Genomic DNA, 20,382 nt, shown 5'->3' with positions numbered 1-20,382 from the left:
AGCTTTCAACATTTTAATTAGCAAACTGATCCTCAAGTGTTTGGCGCATTCACATATTACTTAGAGCCAAGGTTAAATGACAAGGGTACAGAATTGTTTACTTCTTTTTATTGATCCATTTCTAATATGTTCACAAGTTAAAACACTATAGCAGTGTTTTTGCACATTTGAACATTTCCTACATATTATAGCTGAAAGTGCAAACTGGATTGAAAAGTTGGTGCTGCATCAAAATGCAACAATAATGTGACTGTCAAAAAATATAAGAAGCTATAATCACTGTGATTATTTACAGTCTCCACAGGTTCATTTTTCATATGGCAATGAACCAAAATGAATGACTGTACGAAAAACACCATATTTTCAGAAAGGGTCAACTACAATGTGTAAGTCATTGGCAGTAAATAAAACCAAAACATGCAAAATTAATCACCAATAAAAATCTGCCTAGTGATATGAGCAATCCTAGCACATTCGAGTACAAACACCAGGTTACATCTATGAACATTACAGTGAAATGGTAAGGCTGTCTTGTTACTATAGTTACAAAGTCTTGGTTCTAAGAAAAACCTTAAGAATTGATCTCTTGCATACTTTGCTCTGATTGCAGTGTTGAATATTGTACAAAATGTCTCCAGAAACTACTTGAAGAACTTATTATATCAACAATACTGTACACAAGCAGCATTCAAGTGAGTATTGAGAAAGTAAACATTAAAATCCTATAGACTCAGCCATTAGTATACATTGATTACGGAGGCAGAAGCCAGGGTGTTGAAGAGAGAGAGAGAGAGAGAGAGAGAGAGAGAGGAGAGAGAGAGAGAGAGAGAGAGAGAGAGAGAGAGAGAGAGAGAGAGAGAGAGAGAGAGAGGAGCGAGAGAGAGAGAGAGAGAGAAGAGAGAGAGAGAGAGAGAGAGAGAGAGAGAGAGAGAGAGAGAGAGAGAGAGAGAGAGAGAGAGAGAGAGAGAGAGAGAGAGAGAGAGAGAGAGAGAGAGAGAGAGAGAGAGAGAGAGAGAGAGAGAGAGAGAGAGAGAGAGAGAGAGAGAAAATAAATCAATCAATCAATCAATCAAATGTCCTTTTATTTTTGCTACATGAAGTTGCGGCACCATTGTTCTTATCGACCATCTGACTTAAATGGAACTGGGACACAAAATAGTGCAAATGAACCTGCAATTGCGTAATCTCATCCCTCTGTATAGATACAGGAGACCTGGCTTGTGCAGTGGTCCACCACACTGAAGAAATCTCCTCCATGCAATTCTTGATTAGAATCAACATCCCGTGGTTGGACATCAAATCCTGCAGCTGCACCTACACACACACACACACACACACACACACACACACACACACACAAACACACACACACACACACACACACACACACACACACACACACACACACACACACACACACACAGATGCATTCATGCACAGTAAGAGTTTTGAAATCCAATAGCAATAAAGTGCTCATCTTTTAGACTATATTTTCATTACCTGTAATGCAGGAAAGAGCTGTTTGTATGGTGGCCACCCCATTGGGATTATTGACTGCTGGAGCAAGGCTGTCACCAAAGGCATCAACTTGCATCAGGTGACTCGAGGCGGTGTGTGCTGTGATCCCAATGTATTGTTGAGGAGAATATAGCATCTTAATGTGCCCTGAGGGTAAATGAGAAAGCCTCACTCTTTTTTCCACGTAGTAAAAACAACTGATATGTCCATAGCTTCTCTCCTTAAATTAAACAGTAAAAAAGCAACATTGGAGTCTTTTCCGACCCTATATTCATCTCAGCAGTTAAAAACTAAACGCTGTGTTTTTAACACATTGTCAACATCACGGTGGCTGTCAAGTCTGCAGGGAAAATAGGTGATATCTATTTAAAGGTACACAGAGTGGAGCTGCCTGATTCTGTCTAACAAGAAAAATCACCAGCCACCTGCTACACATAATAAAGATACAATTAATGTGCATGTGAGAAAATCGATTCAAACAGATTGTCAAACCGCCCAGACATTTGCTAAAAGGCTCTTCAGATGTGAAACTTACACTACAAATCCTTTTTCAAAAGAACCTTCCCTTCTGTATTAAGAACTATTTTACAAATACACTGATGATAAACCTCTGAATACCTGGATTGTGATCTGCCAGATCAGGAGGCTGGTTGGGTGGCTTCAGATCTCGGATGTTCTGCAGGGGTGTCCCATTGGGAGGATGCGGGAGGCAGCTGGGAGAGCAAGGCCCACACTGGTCCCTGGGGAGGAGGTGGTGGGGGGAGGGATCAACAAACCTGAAATATTTCAGACTGAATTAAATACTCTGCTTGTGGAATTAAGAATTAATGTTTGTTTACACTACTGGCCAATCAAAACCAAGCTGGTTAAACGTGCTTATGTCATAGGCTCTGCCGTGCTCCTCCATAGCCTTCTCCATTGTTACCATAGAGAGTCAATAGTTGCTAATGTTGCAGCTGTAAACGGTGGATAAATTGTTTTGAGCATTGCCACCTCTGCTAAGTGACTTGTTTCTGTATCAGAATCTGATTGATTCGGTCCGATAACATTTTGGAAAGTCAAGAAGAGCGGCACAATTTAACCATTTTTACCCTATTCAGGTTAGCATAGAGCTAAACCATAAATTAGCTAGCTTGTACCAGACATATCTTGTAACTGGTAAGGGATAATCAAATCCAGATCCCCATGGAAATCAGTTAGAGCACAGGCAATGTCAGATTGAAGATGGAAACATACTGTAGTGTCTGATATTAGGCTACACATATTCTTCTCCCCTCACTGATAAATTCTGGATCTGTCACCGAGCCCTGTCCACCTCCACTGCCATAGTTACTCTATGGTATGCCCCAACAAGTTGATGGGATGGGATTGGTTTCTTAGGTACGTGATGTATGAAACCCTGCCAGTCTGAATCCAGAATTTAGCGTGCGGTCAGACTTGGCATTCGTACCATGCCCAAGCATAACTCCCGGCTTAAGTTTAGTTCGTTTGACCAGTGTGAGTGCAACCATGCCGTGCCGCTTCCCGGCTTGAGAGAGGGGGGCTTAAGCAGAACACGATGCCAACACACCCAAGATTACAAACTGCAACATCCTTTAGTAATACTTAAATGCCACATTTACTGAACATTGCACTTTAACAAACAACTGTATTTGTCATACATTTGTCTTACATATTTTCCTGTTTCACACAAAGGCATTAGAAGCAGTTAGTTGTCAAATAAAGCAGTAATTAACACATCATGGAGTGAAGACATGGTGACAGCTTCACACAATCTGCGTTAATTTGACACAGACTTCGGCAACCATTCACATGATATACACCGTCCTTAGGCAATCCTTTACTCACCTGAATGATGCAGATTAGATGCAAAAAATGACATTTGAAATAACCACTCAAAAGAACGCAGAAAGCTCCCTCTTTCAAATTCTCCATTATATCTTTCATCCGTTTAATGAAGAGAGAATGACAGCTTTTATGGATTCCTCTGCCTCACTTCCCTTGACTTAATGCATGGAATAATTCTGCTACAACAATGGACAGATGCAGTGCGCTCCATGTAGGATATTTTTTGCTCAGACTTTAAATGTAACAGCATATGTATGGTATTGCTATTTGAAATCGAGTATATTGTGTCTGCACAGTACTGAAAGAAAATGTCGTCAAGGTGTTTCAATTATCGAGTTCATGACCACAAGGTTAATTCTCTGTATGTGGCAATTGATATACGAGAACAGAGGCACTCTAGGGACACTTTATGATGTATTAGTCTGCACTCTATACACTATGGCCTGTGCACAACACAAGCTCATTCATAGCGTTTTCAAACAAAATAGTCTATGCATTCAATTTGTTCATTCACTCTTATAGACAGATAAGGGATCAATAATGCGCAAAAAACTTGTTTAACTTTACTGGAGTCTGTTTTGTATAGGGTTGTAAAGGAGTTTAACCCTACAGTATGATGCTCATTGTCACAACATTAAAACAAATCTAGTTACTTTCAGACGTAGTATGTAACTCACTGTTAAATACAGAGGATTAAAATAGTAAATGTAAATATTGTTCAGTGGCCATGGGAGCAGACACTCCTGCTATTAGGTTTGGCCAAGTAACACATTTGCATGTCTACTTGCCAATAACAAGAATACTAAAGAAGCCAGAGTTTGGTGACAATATGCAAGGACTGAATACGAGCCCAAAGGAATCCCAGGAAAGTGTACAGAAAATGGCAACAAGGATTTTACAATCAATTTAACATCTAAAAAAAGTAATTACAGCATCTCTCTCTTCTCCCACAGGACCTTAAATGGTATTTTTTTTTAGATTTTATGTTTCACTTATTGAATTCCTTAGCCGCTCTTGTTGGTGGCTATAGCATCCATTAATACCAGCGGTCAAGACCAATGAGCCAAGGCATGGTCTGCTCTCTCAGGCCAATTGTCTACTCAGAATCCTGCAGTGAATGCTTTGGCCTACTGCTGATATGAGAACAATCACAACCAGTGAGGAGCCAGAAATACTTTATCACAAGCTTTGAAGTGTATAGATGAAGGGATCTTTTCCTATGGATTGGCCAGGGAAATGTGTTTCTGGCAATCCCCAACCTGTAAAGCCTCCTATAACCCAACCACCCACACACACAAAATCCAACTCTTTAGACTAGGGGTCTTCAACGTTGTTTAGGCCAAGGACCCATTTGCTGCATGAGAGATGTATGTTGTATAAAGCTAAGTTGCATATTAAACCGGGCCTACAATAACATAGAGTGACCTTAAGCCTTACAGACCTTTTTTATGATGCATACAATACTAAGCTATTAAAATAATAATTATTGACATATTCATATATTCAAACATCATGTTTTTAACATTAAACCTAGGCCTACATGTGGAAGGCACAGTGACTCCTTAAGCTTAACTATGTAGTGTCTGCATTACAAGGCCTGTAAGCCTTTTATCATGTGTATTTTCATTTTTGGAAGTAAAAAACCTTTTAGAAAAACGACCAAACAATAATTTGGCAGAACCCCTAGCCTGGAGCAACTCTGAGGACCCCCTAGGGGTCCCGGACCCCCTGTTAAAGATCTCCCATTTAGACTCTTTTATAAGGGGACAAAATAGCGCTTTCTTTGAAACTGATTATTCTAATTATGAGCTTATAGTCTTGAAGCCATGACAACCAATGTTTAAAAGTATTGTTTCAGCCCATCAAAAGGGAGAAAAAAAGATTTGTGAAGCATTTAAATCAGCCGTGGTTAACTGCCAATGGGAATCTGAATCTAAATCTAAAGAAAATGTTGGTTATATTCCAGAGTATTTCAAAAAGATTTAAATGAAATGTGGATGTGTATGCCTAAAGTGACTTTTTACCTCATCTAAATTATTGTTGGATTGAATGTAATTTCATAGTATTTATATAGCACCTTAACCTGATTTATCATGAAAAAAAGACAGAAATCTCCCTTTTTTACATTATGGGACCTTTAAGAAGTCTTTCAGTTTATGCTTTCATAAAATGTTTGTGTATCTCACTTTTTACAATATGAGTTCTTGAAGGATAACAACTTTGAATCCTGTTTGCTACAATAAGAACCTGACACAATGACATAAAAATCCTCAGTACCTGTAATTATCTTGTAAGGAGCACAACAGATCCAGGTGAGGATTGCTGGAGAAGTCTTGTCCCTGTGGAGCTGCTGAGGAACAGGGATGACAGACACTTCAGGGCTGCCCACCACAGTCTAAAGCTAATGGATAAACCTGTTTATGTGTACACAGTTGTGGGGGGTACGCCTAACCATCTAGTTTTATATCAAATTATCATTTATTCAAAGAGTCAACATACCAGAATATGACTCATGGGATGCACCAGGGGAAGAGTTCAGGTCTATCCTTGCCAGAGGAGAAAGGCTTGGTTGCAGAGTGTGAATGGTTAAACAGTCTGTCAGTGGGTCCTGACTCACATCTGCTGTTGATTTCATCTACAGACATATTATGGAGCACAAACACAACAGTGGTTAACAGCATAAACAGTAATGGGATTCTATAATAATCTTCTTTAATTATTGTATTATAGTAATACAACATTACTTCTGTTACTTATTAACAGTGTCTTGTGCCTTTTTGCTTACACGTTGTGCACGCTATATTTTTTTACATATATATGTTCATGTGCCTATAGCAGAATGGCAGTCATATATAGTATAAGACATCATGAAAATCTCAAGAATAAGATTTTCAAAGCGTGTTTGCTACCATCAGAACTACTTGTAGACAAGACGTGAAACAGCTTATGGATGATATGAGTGTTGTTAAACAATATAATTAGGATCTTGCAGAGGTGTTGGTAAGAAGCAAATATAACATGCACTCCATATTGAGAAGCATCACTGAAATCACAATTCAATTAAAATAAATAGACCTAAAAGTTTTTAGATGAAAGAAGCTGTGAGTGTGGGAGACTTTATAAAATGTCACTTTTTTAGTAACTACCCACCTTCTTTGTCTGTATCTATGGTGACATCACCCTCATTAAAAGTTAAAGAGCATAAATCCCTCACACCCGTGCAAAAATCTTATCTGCAACACTGCAGTGCCACAATGTGAAACCCTGTAATGGAGTCACCCTTAGTGGAAAATAAAGGAGGTGAAAATGAGACAAAGATACGACAAACAGGATAATTATGTGTATATTTGTGCGACCTACCTCTGTCGGTGTGAGCGTGTGTGAATGTATTTTCATCTGACTGCATGCGAATGTACGTTAATGACAGTTAACGTAAATTACATTTGTCTGTGAACAGCTAACAGATTAGGATGAAGAGCACATCACAGTGTAATGCTCAATACTGTGAGCTAATTAGGACAAATTATAGCACAATGACATGACATGTGCGAGGTGTAGATTTTCTCTTGTTTATAGCTGTAATGTTGAGGAAGGGATGCTGTCGACTTGTAATGATCTCTAATGTGATTTGGCCACCCGGACACAGCATGTGCTTTTTAAAAATCCAATTTATTTTCGGGGGGCAGCTTTCATGTTCTTTGAGTTTTGGGCTGGGTGATATGATGATGTATTTTGTCAAAAATATTTAATAAAAAAGAAAAATGTTTATTAGTACATATTTTTATACATATTGTTTTTATCACAATGTCAAAAAACAGCAATATTTATGTCATTTGGACAATGCTTTATGTTCTGATCCTTGCACATTATGTTCATTTTAAACTAAAGTTCTTGACAAATGAAAAGTACTGAGTATTTTTTCATTTTGTTAAGTATTTAATTCACATATGAGTATACTAAAATAGGTTCTACCATAGACAGAAATGACCAAAAACATGCTATATCATGATATAAATCATTATCAAGAAGAAGATTTTTGCCATATTTCCCAGCCCTATTGACTGGCATACGTGGTATAATGTTTCTCACTAAAATACATTCAGGACGTTTTGTCAAAACCTGTGAGTTGTTTTACGGCATGCATTGTACCTTCTTCCTTAACTGGCGTTCTTTAGTCGAGTGGGATTTCACGTGTTTCCTCAAGGAGCTGGGATCGGTATAACGCTTTGCACAGCCAGGCACCTGACACGTATATGGCTTCTGTACAACCACAGACATATGCAAATTTGAAGAACTCCACAGAGAGGCAAAGACACAACTGCACATACACACACGCACACGCACACGCACACGCACGCGCGCGCTTTGAAATACCATCCATAATTTGTGCAAGGCTGCCACTCACTGTGTCCAGGTGTGTACGCTGGTGCTTAGCTCTGTCACTTGAGTTGCTGAAGGCCTTGTGACATCCTGGGTGCTGACACATGTAGGGTTTCTCCCCCGTGTGGCTGCGCAGGTGGATTTTCAGATTTTCTAGCCGAGAGAAAGCCTTCTTGCATCCCTCAAACTGTAAACGCCATATAAACACAGTAAAAGTTGCCATCACATTGCCGTCAGGTTGCCACATGTGTGTCTACTACATATAAAACAGGCCTGAATGTAAGATAATTTATGTTTTTTTTTCCATTCAGTGCATTATCCAATTAAGCTCTACAATAATCTCCAACCTGATGTTACACATACAGTATACCTGGAGCTATGAGCTTATTAGCTAGAAGTCACTGCAGAAACAGGCCTGCTGACCTCAGTCAGTGGGAGGGAGTGAAAAAGGAAATGTAGAAAAACTTCATGAATAGTTAAGTCATTTAGTCTCAACTGACGGCAGTATGCTCACTGCCACGGTAGACCGGCGAGCAACTATAAAGCAGAAAAGTCCAGTAGGGGTAAACATTTGGTTTAGTTTTATGGCAAGTTTATGTTATGAAGTCACAACTGGCTATTATTAGTAGTGTGCAGACTCTATTGTGTTGCATGTCTCACTGTTGGTTATTATACAACCACACTGGTCTTAGCTTTAGCCATATCTTACCACACTGGAATTAGTATGTGGATTTATACCTATAATTTTGATGACCTTACCTTTTTACATTTTCTTTTTTTTACATTTTTGTATGAACAAGGTGTTAAGATGCAATTAACCAGGGAATACAGGAGACAGGGCACATTACCCTACGAGGAACAGATGTCCACTTTTAAAACGAACGTAGATCATTTAAGCTAACTTAATGAGTGTTTTTTGTTGTTGAAAGAGTCAGTTATGAACAAGCCTGAAAACAACATAACCAAAACTAAATAGTCACTGCTCTTGACTTGTTTTGCATTACAGTCATGATTTGGCCCCTACTGACTTTGGAGGTTAATCTCAATTAGTCAGAAGTTTTCTATGCGATGTTCAAATGTGATATAAATGCATGGTTTGTTCTCACATATTGTTTTTTTCCCCCCTGTAATGTATGCACTTTTGTATGCAAGCTTTGTGCTTTCAAAGGATGTAAACCTTCCACCCTCCCACTGTTTCAAATATACATTTAAATTGTGTATTACACCTCAAACAAATATCATATTTAGGTAACCCATTCTGATGGTTCTGTGTAACACCAGCAGGGGTCAGTGCTTGTACACACATCATCGCATTGTCATTGGGTTTTCAATCCATCTTGCATCACCTTGACAGAGGCTGGTAGCTATTAATTACAAAACAAGTAAAGTCACTTGTAGTAGACTTACATTTACAGCAAAACTGACAAATGACTGCATTACAAAACAGAATCAGACAGGCAGTTGTACTTCTTCTTTGGCTTCAGGAAAAACACTATTATCATAGCAATCCACACCAACTAAACAGCTCTTTTGTTGCAGTATCATGGGATCACTGTGTCTTCCCTGTTAAAATGTGTATTTCTTCTTTTGTAAGGCCAGGACTTTACTCTCCCTCTTCCTGTTCACATGGGGGGTTTGGAATGTCCTTACAAAGCCTTATGAAGAAAACACACAGACCATGCCTAATTTTGTTATTTTTTCCTCTAAGACTAGATTCCTGACATACTGATACCTCTCAGTCACCACTGCCAAGGCTAAATCAAAATGTATCTGCCCATTAATAGTTAACTTATAACATTCCTCTGCATTCCATAAGAAACACTTGCCTTTCTTCCTCATCATGAACATCAATTTCTTGACATCTAGTCTCAAAAGCAATCCGGATTCGGCAACTGAACTTAAAAGTAAAGATTTCTTACATACTTTTTTTTGCTAAAATCAGTTTAAAGCAAAGCTATTGTCACAATTTAATTAAAATTATTTTTTTAAAGGTTAAAAATGTGGAGGTTGCATTCTTTGTATTTGTTGAAGGTATAAGCTGATAGAATCCTTAAATGTGAGATTTCTAAGTCTTTTTTTTTTTTTTTTTTTAAATTATAAAGCAGATCTAGGTGCTATATACATACTGTGAAAGTGTTACTTCTGCCTAATCCAAAAATAAATATACACAGGATTTTGGACTTTGTGTTGTTGTGATGTCCGGCTTTACTGCATATATAGGTAGATATTGCCGCCACAGTGCCGAAACAGTTCTTTCCCGGCTGCAATGACAGTGCAGAGACACCAATAATGCAGATGTGAAAGATCTGGAAACACTGACCAACCAGAGCATACTAAGCTTTTTCATGAGGGCTTAAAGAGACATGCGCTAAAATGGAGTTTTAAACAGAGGATATATCCTGTGTAAAAAAATGTAACTATTTTTTTTTAACAATAAAGCATGAAAACATGTTCTAGTAAAAACCCAAACTGTGGCACTCTTTCCAATGCTCTTCCATAAATGGATGATATTGCAAAGGGAACGATCTAAATACACTATAAAAAAAATAATTCACAACAGACCCTGAGCTTGAATACAGCAAAAAAGAAAAACAGCACAGAGAAAATAGTCTCTCAGAACCTAAGTGGTCAGACAAGTGAGAACCGGGAATAAAGGTAAAATACTGCCAAGACTGCAGGAGTAGCCAGGGGTGGGTAACTGTGTAACTCTCTCTCTGTCTGTCTCATAAAGCTCTCATAAAGCGCGGAGGGCTTTTTAGTTTGTCACGAGGGACGTTTGGGCTGAAAAGAAAGCAGCATGGCTCCTCAGTGTAGATCAGTGTTACAGCCAGCTTCTGACAGGTCCTGGCAGGTACTCATGCGCTGGCTGGACAATGACAGCTGCAGTCTGTGCCAGTAGAGTTTATCCAATGCCCAGTCTTAGCCTGAGGTCAGTTCACTCTGGACTCCGTTTCACAAGTGACATTTCTACCCGTTTTGCTCTTTTTGTTTCATCTGTTTCTTTATACTGTATATTTTTTAGCTTTTCAGTCACTGTCTCCAGACGTGTACATTCCTGGAGGGGTGTTACAAGAGAAATAGTAGTTTAGCCACAACTACTCAAAGAAGCATCATATGAATCATATGAAGCTAGAAAATGTTCCTATGGTTCCTAGAAGAGGTTGCTTTAATGTAAAAAGAAAAAGAAAAAATATTTTTCTCATACCGTATGTCTGAATATACCTGTGTTATTCAACCTCTGACTGAAACACTAGATATAAGCGCCTGTCTCTTTAAGCCCCCTCCCGAAAAAGCTCATTCTGCTCTGATTGGTCAGCATTTGCATTTGTGCTCTCGTCGTCTCTGCACCATCATTGCAGCCGGGGAATGACTGTAACAGCACTGTAGCAGCAATTTCTACCTAGAAATAGTATAGAGGTGATATTCAAAACCATACAGAAGTCCTGACGGCTCGTTTAAAGTCACAGTTTGCATTTCTCTGTGGATTGAGTATTTTTATAGTTTCACAGTATCTATATAGCACCTCAACCTGCTTTACAGTCAACAATGGAATGAACATGTCACTTTTTACAATATGGGACCTATAACAAAACACGTAGCAATCTGTCAGTAATTGGCGCTTACATTTTAGAAGACACTACGTGTGACTTTTCATGTAACTGAGGAGGAAAATTATAGTCTCGATTAATAAACGGCTTTGTTTTCTAATGCAAAGTAATGACAGATGCTGTAATGTGAAAGTGTATTTAAGTTAGATGTAAGAATGGTGGTTAAAATGTTGTAAAACCTGAAATCTAATTCAGGGGCATTAGCAAGGCTTGAATTACAAGATGCTCTGAAAATTTAGCGGACTAGCAAGAACTAAGGTTCCAATTTCACTCTACGCAAATGCACTGATTGATCACAGCATGAATAATACATACTGAAAGAAGAGAAAGTATGTGCTGTCCAACTTTGCCAGTACATTATGTTCACTGGTTATAGTTATTGTTTTACTGAACAATATTCAGTGTATTTTGAATTAAGTCAAAATAACAATAAACCCACAATTAATTTGTTACAGCTTAAAATAATTGAATGTTTTAAAGTTTGGTAGTAGAAAACATGGCAGCCACAATGCACAACCAATAAAATAAATATTAATATATTTAAACAATAAAAAAAAAAAACAATTAACGTGCTCACTCACTATGAACCAAACTCTTGTTTGGGTTTTAAGTTCTCACTGTGCTTTTAAAACCTCATATATTTAAAACCCAGTGACAGATGCAAACAGACTGGTGAGTCAAGGATATGTTAACAAACTGAATCCTCATTAAACAGATTGTGAGATGACAGGTACAAGCCCGGGCCTGCCCTGTATGTTCACTGTGTAACAAGAGCTACCTCATTGTTCTGCGGCAAAATCGCACTTCATTTATCATGCATCAGTTTATTCACCTGCCAATCATTTCCTAAGAACAAATGGGTGCTGCATCTGGGATGACTGTATAATTTGAAAAGTGGGCTTGTTCAAGAGAAGTTAGCTTTCTCTAAATATTAATGTGCTTTTAGCTTTTGTATTGGTTTTGTGAGAGGGTTGAAAGATCTATGAAAATGCTCATATATAGCAAAGAAAAAAAAGCTTGCACTCTTGACATCATGTTCAGACTCAACCTAAAGAAATACACACAAAATCAAAATGTCTTATGAAAATGCATGAAAGAAAGGTCTAATGTGCTTTCCTGTTCTCTTTCTACTGAGAATACGCCTTTACTTTACCACAAACACAAATGCGGCTTTGTATCAATTCAGTTTTTGGCAATAGGTTGTGATGATGAATGCTTTTTTCATTATTGAATGATTACATGGAACATAGACCCATCCAACATTTGCAGCCCCATGGCAACAGAGCAGGCTTCAACTAATAAGTGAGTATTTTGGTACGAAAGGTCGACTGCAGGTATGCATGCCGTTAATAATTGACTTGTTGAGAGCAGTGACATGAAGCATGTTTGGCAAGTGGTTTGTCAATTACTCATCTAACTCTCAAGTATTTTCCCTGTGGGAGTGAAAAAACAAAACAAAAGAGGGAGTATATGGTGTATAATCTATAAATATTTTTGTCTGTTGATTGGTTGGGTGGTTGTTCCGCAACTTTGGTATGGTTGGATTGCCATGAAATTTGTAGACCCTATAGGATGATCCGACTGATTGCGGTGATCCTCTGACATTTCTTCTTGCGCCATCAGCAGGTTGACAATTTTGGATCTTAGTGAAATATCTCAACAACTAAAAGAAGGATTGCGAGACATTCATGGAAGTGTAATTACTTTGGTGATCCCCTGACTTTCCATACAGCCTAACACTAACAATAGATTAAAATAATTACTGTCCAATAATTTTGTTTGTAACCAACTACTACTAATGCTAACATGTGCTAACACATTAAGCTAACATGGTAAACCTGCATGCACCTGCTTTACATCTGCATAAGCACTGTCTATGTTCGCATGCTGACATTTGCATTTAGCTGTAAGTTCCAAGTGTGCATTAGTACAGCTGTAGACTCTAATTTCTAGTATTCTCACATTCAATTTCAAACTAATAACCAAACTAAAGAGGAATCAACAAATTGCAACACATCTGAAAGGACTAGATCATCGAACTTGCACAAACAAAGTTACTAGTTCATCAATAATCCGTCCCATGGATAAATGCCAACTCTTTGGCCACAGATGCAGACCTGGAGAGAGCCAGTCTACGGGGCATCACCTTCCCAGAACGACGGCCAAGTTTGTCAAACAGTGGCTTGGCAAGCCACCTGCTGCTGACAGGCCCAGTAGCTAGAGAGCCATGGTGCCATGCCAGCCCCAAAGTGCTAGGAACCCTTTGTGCTGATTTAATAACTACATAATTGAGTTAACTCCCATGTCAATTATCACAGTGATCCGCTAATTACCCAATGGCTAAAGTTAAGAGGAAAGAGAGGCCTTATTTTTTATCTAAACTTTGGCCATAAACACAGAGCACATGCTTATTTGCCCTAAAAAAGGCTTTTTTATGCAGCCTGAGGCTTTAAAGCCTTCAACTAGATACTGTGGCTTTGAATGGAACAATTGAGTATTGAACTCATAGAGCCCCTGACATTTATCATGTTCCTGCTTTGAATGCATTTACTCATTCTTCTCACAAACTAGTAAAATATATTTATCTGACTGAGAGAGTGCTGTGCTATCTGTGTGTGTTGAGAAGAGAGAAAGCATAAATAATTTTCTTTCTATAGGCTGAGAAACAAAGTATGAAACTATATATTGTCTGTTGCAAGAGAAGAGACAGAGCTGTGATCTGTATGGTGTACCGTGCATTTGTTGGGTTTCTCTCCTGAATGGACCCTCATGTGGATAAGAAGCTTGTATCTGGCATTGAACGGCTTGAAGCTGCGTGGACAGCCCACCCAATGGCATGTGAAATCCTCAGCCTTCCGCTGGTCTACATGTAGCTTTTCTATGTGCCTTACCAGCTCCTCCCTTTGGTCATAGACTGCACTGCAGTCCAACCACCTGCAGCAATGGGCCCCATAGTCCTCCAGCTCTCCTTCTTCTTCCTCGAGCATAGGGACCTGGGGTAAAAAGCTCACTCCATGTCTGGGATGAACAATGGAAGAGTGTGTGAGAGGGTCCTGAGAAGGGGGCTTTATTTTACAGTGACGTCTAGTGAGGTGCACATGCTGGTGTGAGTGATAGGGTGGTGGAGGCCTCTGTGGAGTGGAACCTTCCTGGGTAGTAGTCATCAGGGCTGACTGTAACTGTCGAGGTGGCAGCAGGTTGTGGGTGGTTTGGCTGCAGCTCTCTGAAGTCTTCTCCAGTGCCCCTCCTTCTTCAGGGAGACACTGCTGGTCTACCACCATGTTAGCCATCTGTCTCTCCAGACCTCCTCCCTCATTGAGCATCTGCATACGGTCATAATCTGTCTGTGGGGCCAGAGCCTGCAAAGAGCCTTGCATACTGTAGGGATGAGCGTGGGGGATGCAGCAGCCTCTCACACCCAGGAAGTGACCGTAACCTTCAGATTGGACAGGTGAGAGTGTGGGGTGGGAGGCTGGAGAGCTACGGGAACCATTGATATAAGCCACAAGTGAAGTAGGTGAAGTGCGGATGATGGAGTTAAAATCAATACCCATGACGTCAGACAAAGGCGACATGGAGAGAGCTCTTTTCTTAGCATGAGACTGTCTGGGGCTTCCGGCATCAACTGCAAAGAGGTATGAGGGCAGGGAGGCAGAGGTGCTAGTGCAACCTGATATGGTCGTACCGGACATGGCCGTGCCAGGGGGAAGGCAGAGCTGCTCACCTCCTTCACTGGCCTGGGTGGAGCACTGAGGTATACCCAGTGGAGGAAGCAAGCGGTAGCCATAAGACCAGTCATGTCTGCCACTTAACATCGACTGTGTTTCAAACAGACTAAGGGTAGTGGATGCCAGGGATTCTCTTGACTGTAAGGATCTGAAACAGATTGTTGTTATCCACTTTAATATCGCTCTTAAGGTTTAGTGAGCTCATCATCATATACTGTTATTGATATTACCCACCTGGCATCAGTGTGGGGAATCTGCACACTGTGCGGATGTGATGGAGGATGTTGTGCTTTATGTGCAGTATAGCGTTGGCCTGTGACTACAGTCATAGGAATACTGGTCACCGTCAGGTTAGCAGCTGCCGGCTGACCAAATACTTCCATGGTAGACTCAGACACAGAGCAACCTGCTGGCCACAAGCCCAAAATTTAACACAGAATATCCATATGGGAGATACCATATTAAAGTACTGTATATACTGTAAGTTACAGCAGAGCAACAACTTTTATCCACATTCAATAAATCCCCACAGATCATTTGACACAACTCCCTGGAAAAGACATTAACAAGTGTAAATAAAACCCAAATGCATCACATTAAGTCTGCTTTCACTCAGGTTTATACAGCAGATTGTGGATTTTCCCTCGCTAAATTGGCACTTGCTGCTCTGTTAATCACTAATGAGCTTTTCACCTTCTTCCACGTTTTCTCTTTAGAAAATTTAGGGACAAGCTTTATGCTTGGTTAATTATCAATAAATAAGCACAAGACATCTAGCAAGAAGGCAGCGAGGTTATGAAGAGCACACTGGGAATAAGTGAAGAGTGAAGAATAGTAAATCAGTTGTGGTTTTGTACAAAACATCACTCAAATGAAATAGTGTTCTGGAGACACCTGCATTTTGCTCCCATAGCCTGGATTAATTACATATTTTAAACCTTTGTTTTTACCTTTGAAGCTGTTATTAGAGGAGCAGGGCCCTGTCTGTACGGTCCCTGTTTTGGTTGTAGGATGATGAGTAGGCACTTGCTGGTGTGGGGATGCAGTCGCAATGTTGAGATGTTTCCCGTTGGTCAACACCTGCCTGCGGAGGCTCAGTGTTGGCAGGACAGCATTGCTTCCGCTCTGTTTTCCAGAAGCAAAGGATTGGATGGCTCCTCTTTTCACTTTCTCCATGCCCGAGGAGGGACTAAGTCCGGCCTGTTGTGGGGAAAGTGGCTGGATCCTGATGGACTGGGACTGGTGTCCTCTGATCATGCTTAGTGACGGGGACGCACTGCAAGGAGACAACAGGAGCTGACAACCCTTTCCACTCATGGCTAAAGCAAAGTCAGCAGAGGTCCTGAGCTCATGAGGAAGTTGAATCGAGAGGCTGCAGTTGGCATAAATTTCCTTTACACAGGATTTAACCCGAACCTGCTGTTCATACCTAGGAAATGATTAAAAATGAAAAGAAAAATCATAAAACATACAGTACAGTTCCAAAATAAGGGATCAATTCAAATATGGAAGTAAAACAGTTCATGTACAGTCTTTGTACCTTGAGCCCGGCACCTGTAGAAAACCACTCGACCACAAACAACTTAACTGTGCAGCATGTATTTTAAGATTGAACGTACCAATATAAATAATGTAAAAATAGGGCCAACATAAAGGCTGCTATCATTAGACAACACATTTAATGAAAACATCAGAATGATGACTGAGAGTTAACCTCAAAAAGTAAAAATGTACGACCTTTGCTTTCAAGTTACCTCTTTTGTCAATGTCGCGTTCACTCACCTGTTGCTGTTGTCGCAAACACTTTCCCCAAAGTGACATGTCAGGATGAATGACTCCTTCAGTCCGCCGAGCTGTGAAAATAACCTGGATGACACCGAGATCAAGTGCCGTGTTTCTCTCAGAGTTTGTGATGGCTCTGCACTGGGCAGAGAAGTCAAGCCTCTGAGGGATCGCCCCACCTCACTCCGTCTGTTGTTTCCAGGAACTTCTGCTCTTTCACCAGGTTACCCCCCTTTGCCCTTGACTCGGCTTTTTGTGAACGACGTCATTTCAAACTGAGTGGACCTTAACAGTAAATCATTTTTTTTGTTAGTTACGGATCCTCTACTGGAGCCTGTGCACCCAAATTGGGGCGTGCGCGTATGCGCGTTCGCGAATATGTGAGCGCCTGCTGCATGATTCCACCCTAAAACAAACGTAGCCTATTTCTTGCATACTGATATAGGAATTTAATGTAAGAAATAATTGTTGATTTAATAAATCAACAATTTCAAGATGGCTTCGGGATACTGAATCAAGCAGCAAATCTGTGTTGGTAAGGTAAACGACTTTTGACAGATTCAACATGTCGCAAAGTGGCAGTGATTATTACAATTTTTTTTATTTCAAAAGGAACTGTGAAGGATAGACTTTAAAACATAAATGTCCCTATTTGATGGACTGTACCAGGTTCTAGCTTTAAAAGGATTTACATCAATAGTGCCTTGATACAGATATTCATAAAAGCTATATCTCAAGTTTAAAAAGGTAGTGCATGAGTATAGAATAGAAATAGAATAAAAGAAACTGTTCCCGCCTAGACAGAAAAAATGTTTCTGGTCTGATCCAGGAAAATTTAAACACAAGATAAAAACGTCAACAATCATTACATTCATACACCATGGTGTGCAGCATGGGTGCAGATCCCCCCCACCCCCCACCCCCCATAAATGATCCATAAATTATTCAAAATTGAGCAAATGTATTTTCAGACAAATTCTTCACATTTTCGATTCACATCTAAACAGAAATGATTGAAATGGTGGAAGAAAGGATGTTTGACAAAAATATTTCTGACTCCACATTCATCTCTGCTCTCCTCCACTACAACACAAATGAGCGGGTAGTGTCTTACACACACGCTGATGATCAGCAGGCATTAAAAAAAGGCTCCATATTTTGATATTCATCCATATCAATGAATCATGCATAAAGTAGTCCCACACACTGGGAGAAAAGGAAGATGGTGAGAAGAACTCGGGGTGAGTAGACATTTCATGCCTGAGACCCTTAAAATGATGATTTACTAATAAAACAGTTACGTAAGCAGCGATACACTATTGGTTATTTAGTACAAATACACTAGTATGGTAAGAACAGTCAATGATTCCCTGTGCAGTACCTTTTGAATGATAGGACAAATCTCTACACAGTTGTGATTTATGGTGGCATGGTGTGGGTTGCATACAGGCAAAAAAAAAATCACTATTGTGCCCCCCCCCCTTCAGATCTGCACCCCTGGTGTACAGCCACACTATTTTATATTCTATAGTATGAGCCACCTAGATTCGCGCAACATGAATACATATGAGTGTTGTTTGATGAAACATATTGATGCATTTTTCTTATTAGTTAAACAGAGATTGTAAAGATGCTTTTCTGAAAAAGGCAAAAAATGTTGTTTTAAAATGCAGTTATTAGTTTGATTAAGTTTTTACTGAAAAAAATATTTCCATTGTTCATGCCACTTGCTCATAATTTGAGCCTTGAGGGTTGTTCAACGAATCTGCAAACCATTGTTAGAAGACACTTTTCTCCCTGCTGCTGGAGTGTTTGTTCTGTGGATCCTGCTCCAGGTTGCTATGGAAACCAATATGTTTGGTCTCTTTGGGAACTCACATGGAACAGAGGGGGCTCTGCTCCACAATCTATATTAATAATGATGAACTTATAGTTTGACAGACAGCCTTCACTAACTGGAATTTGCAATCAGAATAACTGCTGATAATTTGCAAGGCTCTGAATGATGCACTGTAGCTGGGTTTTTTCACTGTATTATCTAAAATTGGAAGTCAATTAGGATACTCGGCCTGTCTGTGTTATTTATAAAAGATAGCTGTCAGATTATATGGTAAGGTGAAACCTTTATTTTTGTAACAAGAAACCCCATGATTATGCATTATACTGCAGGCATTTGATGCACTAGACTTGAGATGTTAGATAAAGGAAATTATGGTTTTGAATATAAAGTAGTAGTGACCTCTGGTGGGGTAATATTTAATTACTACACCACCCAGTCTGCGAAAGCAAGTTAGTGGGCCAATAGGGGGAGATAGCAGATCAACAGTAGATGCAACATAGAAGTGGTTTACATCATCTGAAAAACCTGAGAACCTGAGTCATTCCCATGCTCACTAATATATCAGAAGTTGTTATAGTACTTTTTGGGTTAATAACATTTGTTAAACAGATTTTGTGTTAAATTTACCACATTTTTTACCACTCGAGAATTGATACATACATTTGTTAAAAACCCCTCCAAAATTCAACATTAAGACACCCGGACCTTGAGGAACCCATCAGAAAAAACCATGCTGTGATTTGATGTCAAAAACTTTGGACATTTGGAGATTTCAGCAGGAATTGCATTTTTCCTTGATTGGATGGCGAGCACTTCTGTTCATAAAACTGCTCTGAAACCCAATGTACCTGTGAAAGTGATACATAATCAATGCTCTAGGTCTCTAGTCTGTGGTTGTAAAGTTTCCTGAGGCTGTGATGATCCCAGAGGTCACAACATCTCATTTTATACAGTGAGCTAAAGTAAAAAAAAATGCTCTTACTACAATGAAATGGCTACTGTGGGAACTAACATCATCACACATGACTACAATTGAGCTCATTGAATCCACAGGTGCCTCAGCTTTCTAGACAATTTCTGCAATTAGACTGGGCATGTCTGTAAAGAGGAGATTCGTGAGTACCAAAAGAACCCATTTCCATTCAGATATCCTGAGGTCAGAGGTCAAGGGACCCCTCTGAAAATGACCATGCCAGTCTTCCCTTGCCAAACTTTAGCCTAGTGTTATTTATCCCTCTTCTTTTTAGGAATCAATATCAGATCGTTCAAATGAAGATGTCTTTTAATCACACCCAGCCCTAAACTAAATCCCCCATGCACCCAAAAGTTATTTCTTGTTGCAAATGCAAACGGCATTAGTCATCTTGTGCTGTAGGTCACAATAAATAAGATGCTCTTGCAGTGAGTTCAGCTCAGTCTTCTACTTTCATGTGACACCATCTTCACTAAGTCTCTATAAAACTGAGCTTGCTACAGCCTCTGGGAGGCAAAATGTAGGCAGGGCCCAAGAAGTTAAGAAATTAAGAACATTCCCTATTCCATGCAGTGTAGAGCAGACTTTTCTATGTATACACATCTGTTTTGGTGGGTAGTGTTCCTTCTTTTGCCAGCAGGGGATACTATTAGTACACCAATGGGGTGACTGTCATCTGGTTAATAGCCAAAGAACAAGAAAAAA

At 39.7% G+C, this 20,382-nt stretch overlaps 1 protein-coding gene across 1 annotated transcript; it reads right to left on the bottom strand.

The window, feature by feature from the left end:
- Positions 1-1,186: 1,186 nt before the first annotated feature.
- glis3 (GLIS family zinc finger 3) lies at positions 1,187-16,399 on the bottom strand (the record flags this gene model as incomplete). Its single annotated transcript, XM_083930140.1, has 10 exons — positions 1,187-1,314; positions 1,501-1,665; positions 2,137-2,294; positions 5,644-5,716; positions 5,866-6,001; positions 7,516-7,626; positions 7,772-7,933; positions 14,087-15,230; positions 15,317-15,491; positions 16,033-16,399. 10 exons carry the CDS (start codon positions 16,397-16,399, stop codon positions 1,187-1,189), a joined length of 2,619 nt encoding a protein of 872 aa, XP_083786266.1.
- Between the last annotated feature and the right edge of the window lie 3,983 nt (positions 16,400-20,382).

This window comes from Echiichthys vipera (genome assembly GCF_963691815.1).
Source record: "Echiichthys vipera genome assembly, chromosome: 16".
In the NCBI taxonomy this organism is placed as follows: Eukaryota; Metazoa; Chordata; class Actinopteri; order Perciformes; family Trachinidae; genus Echiichthys; species Echiichthys vipera.
This window is presented reverse-complemented; position numbering and strand designations above follow the sequence as displayed.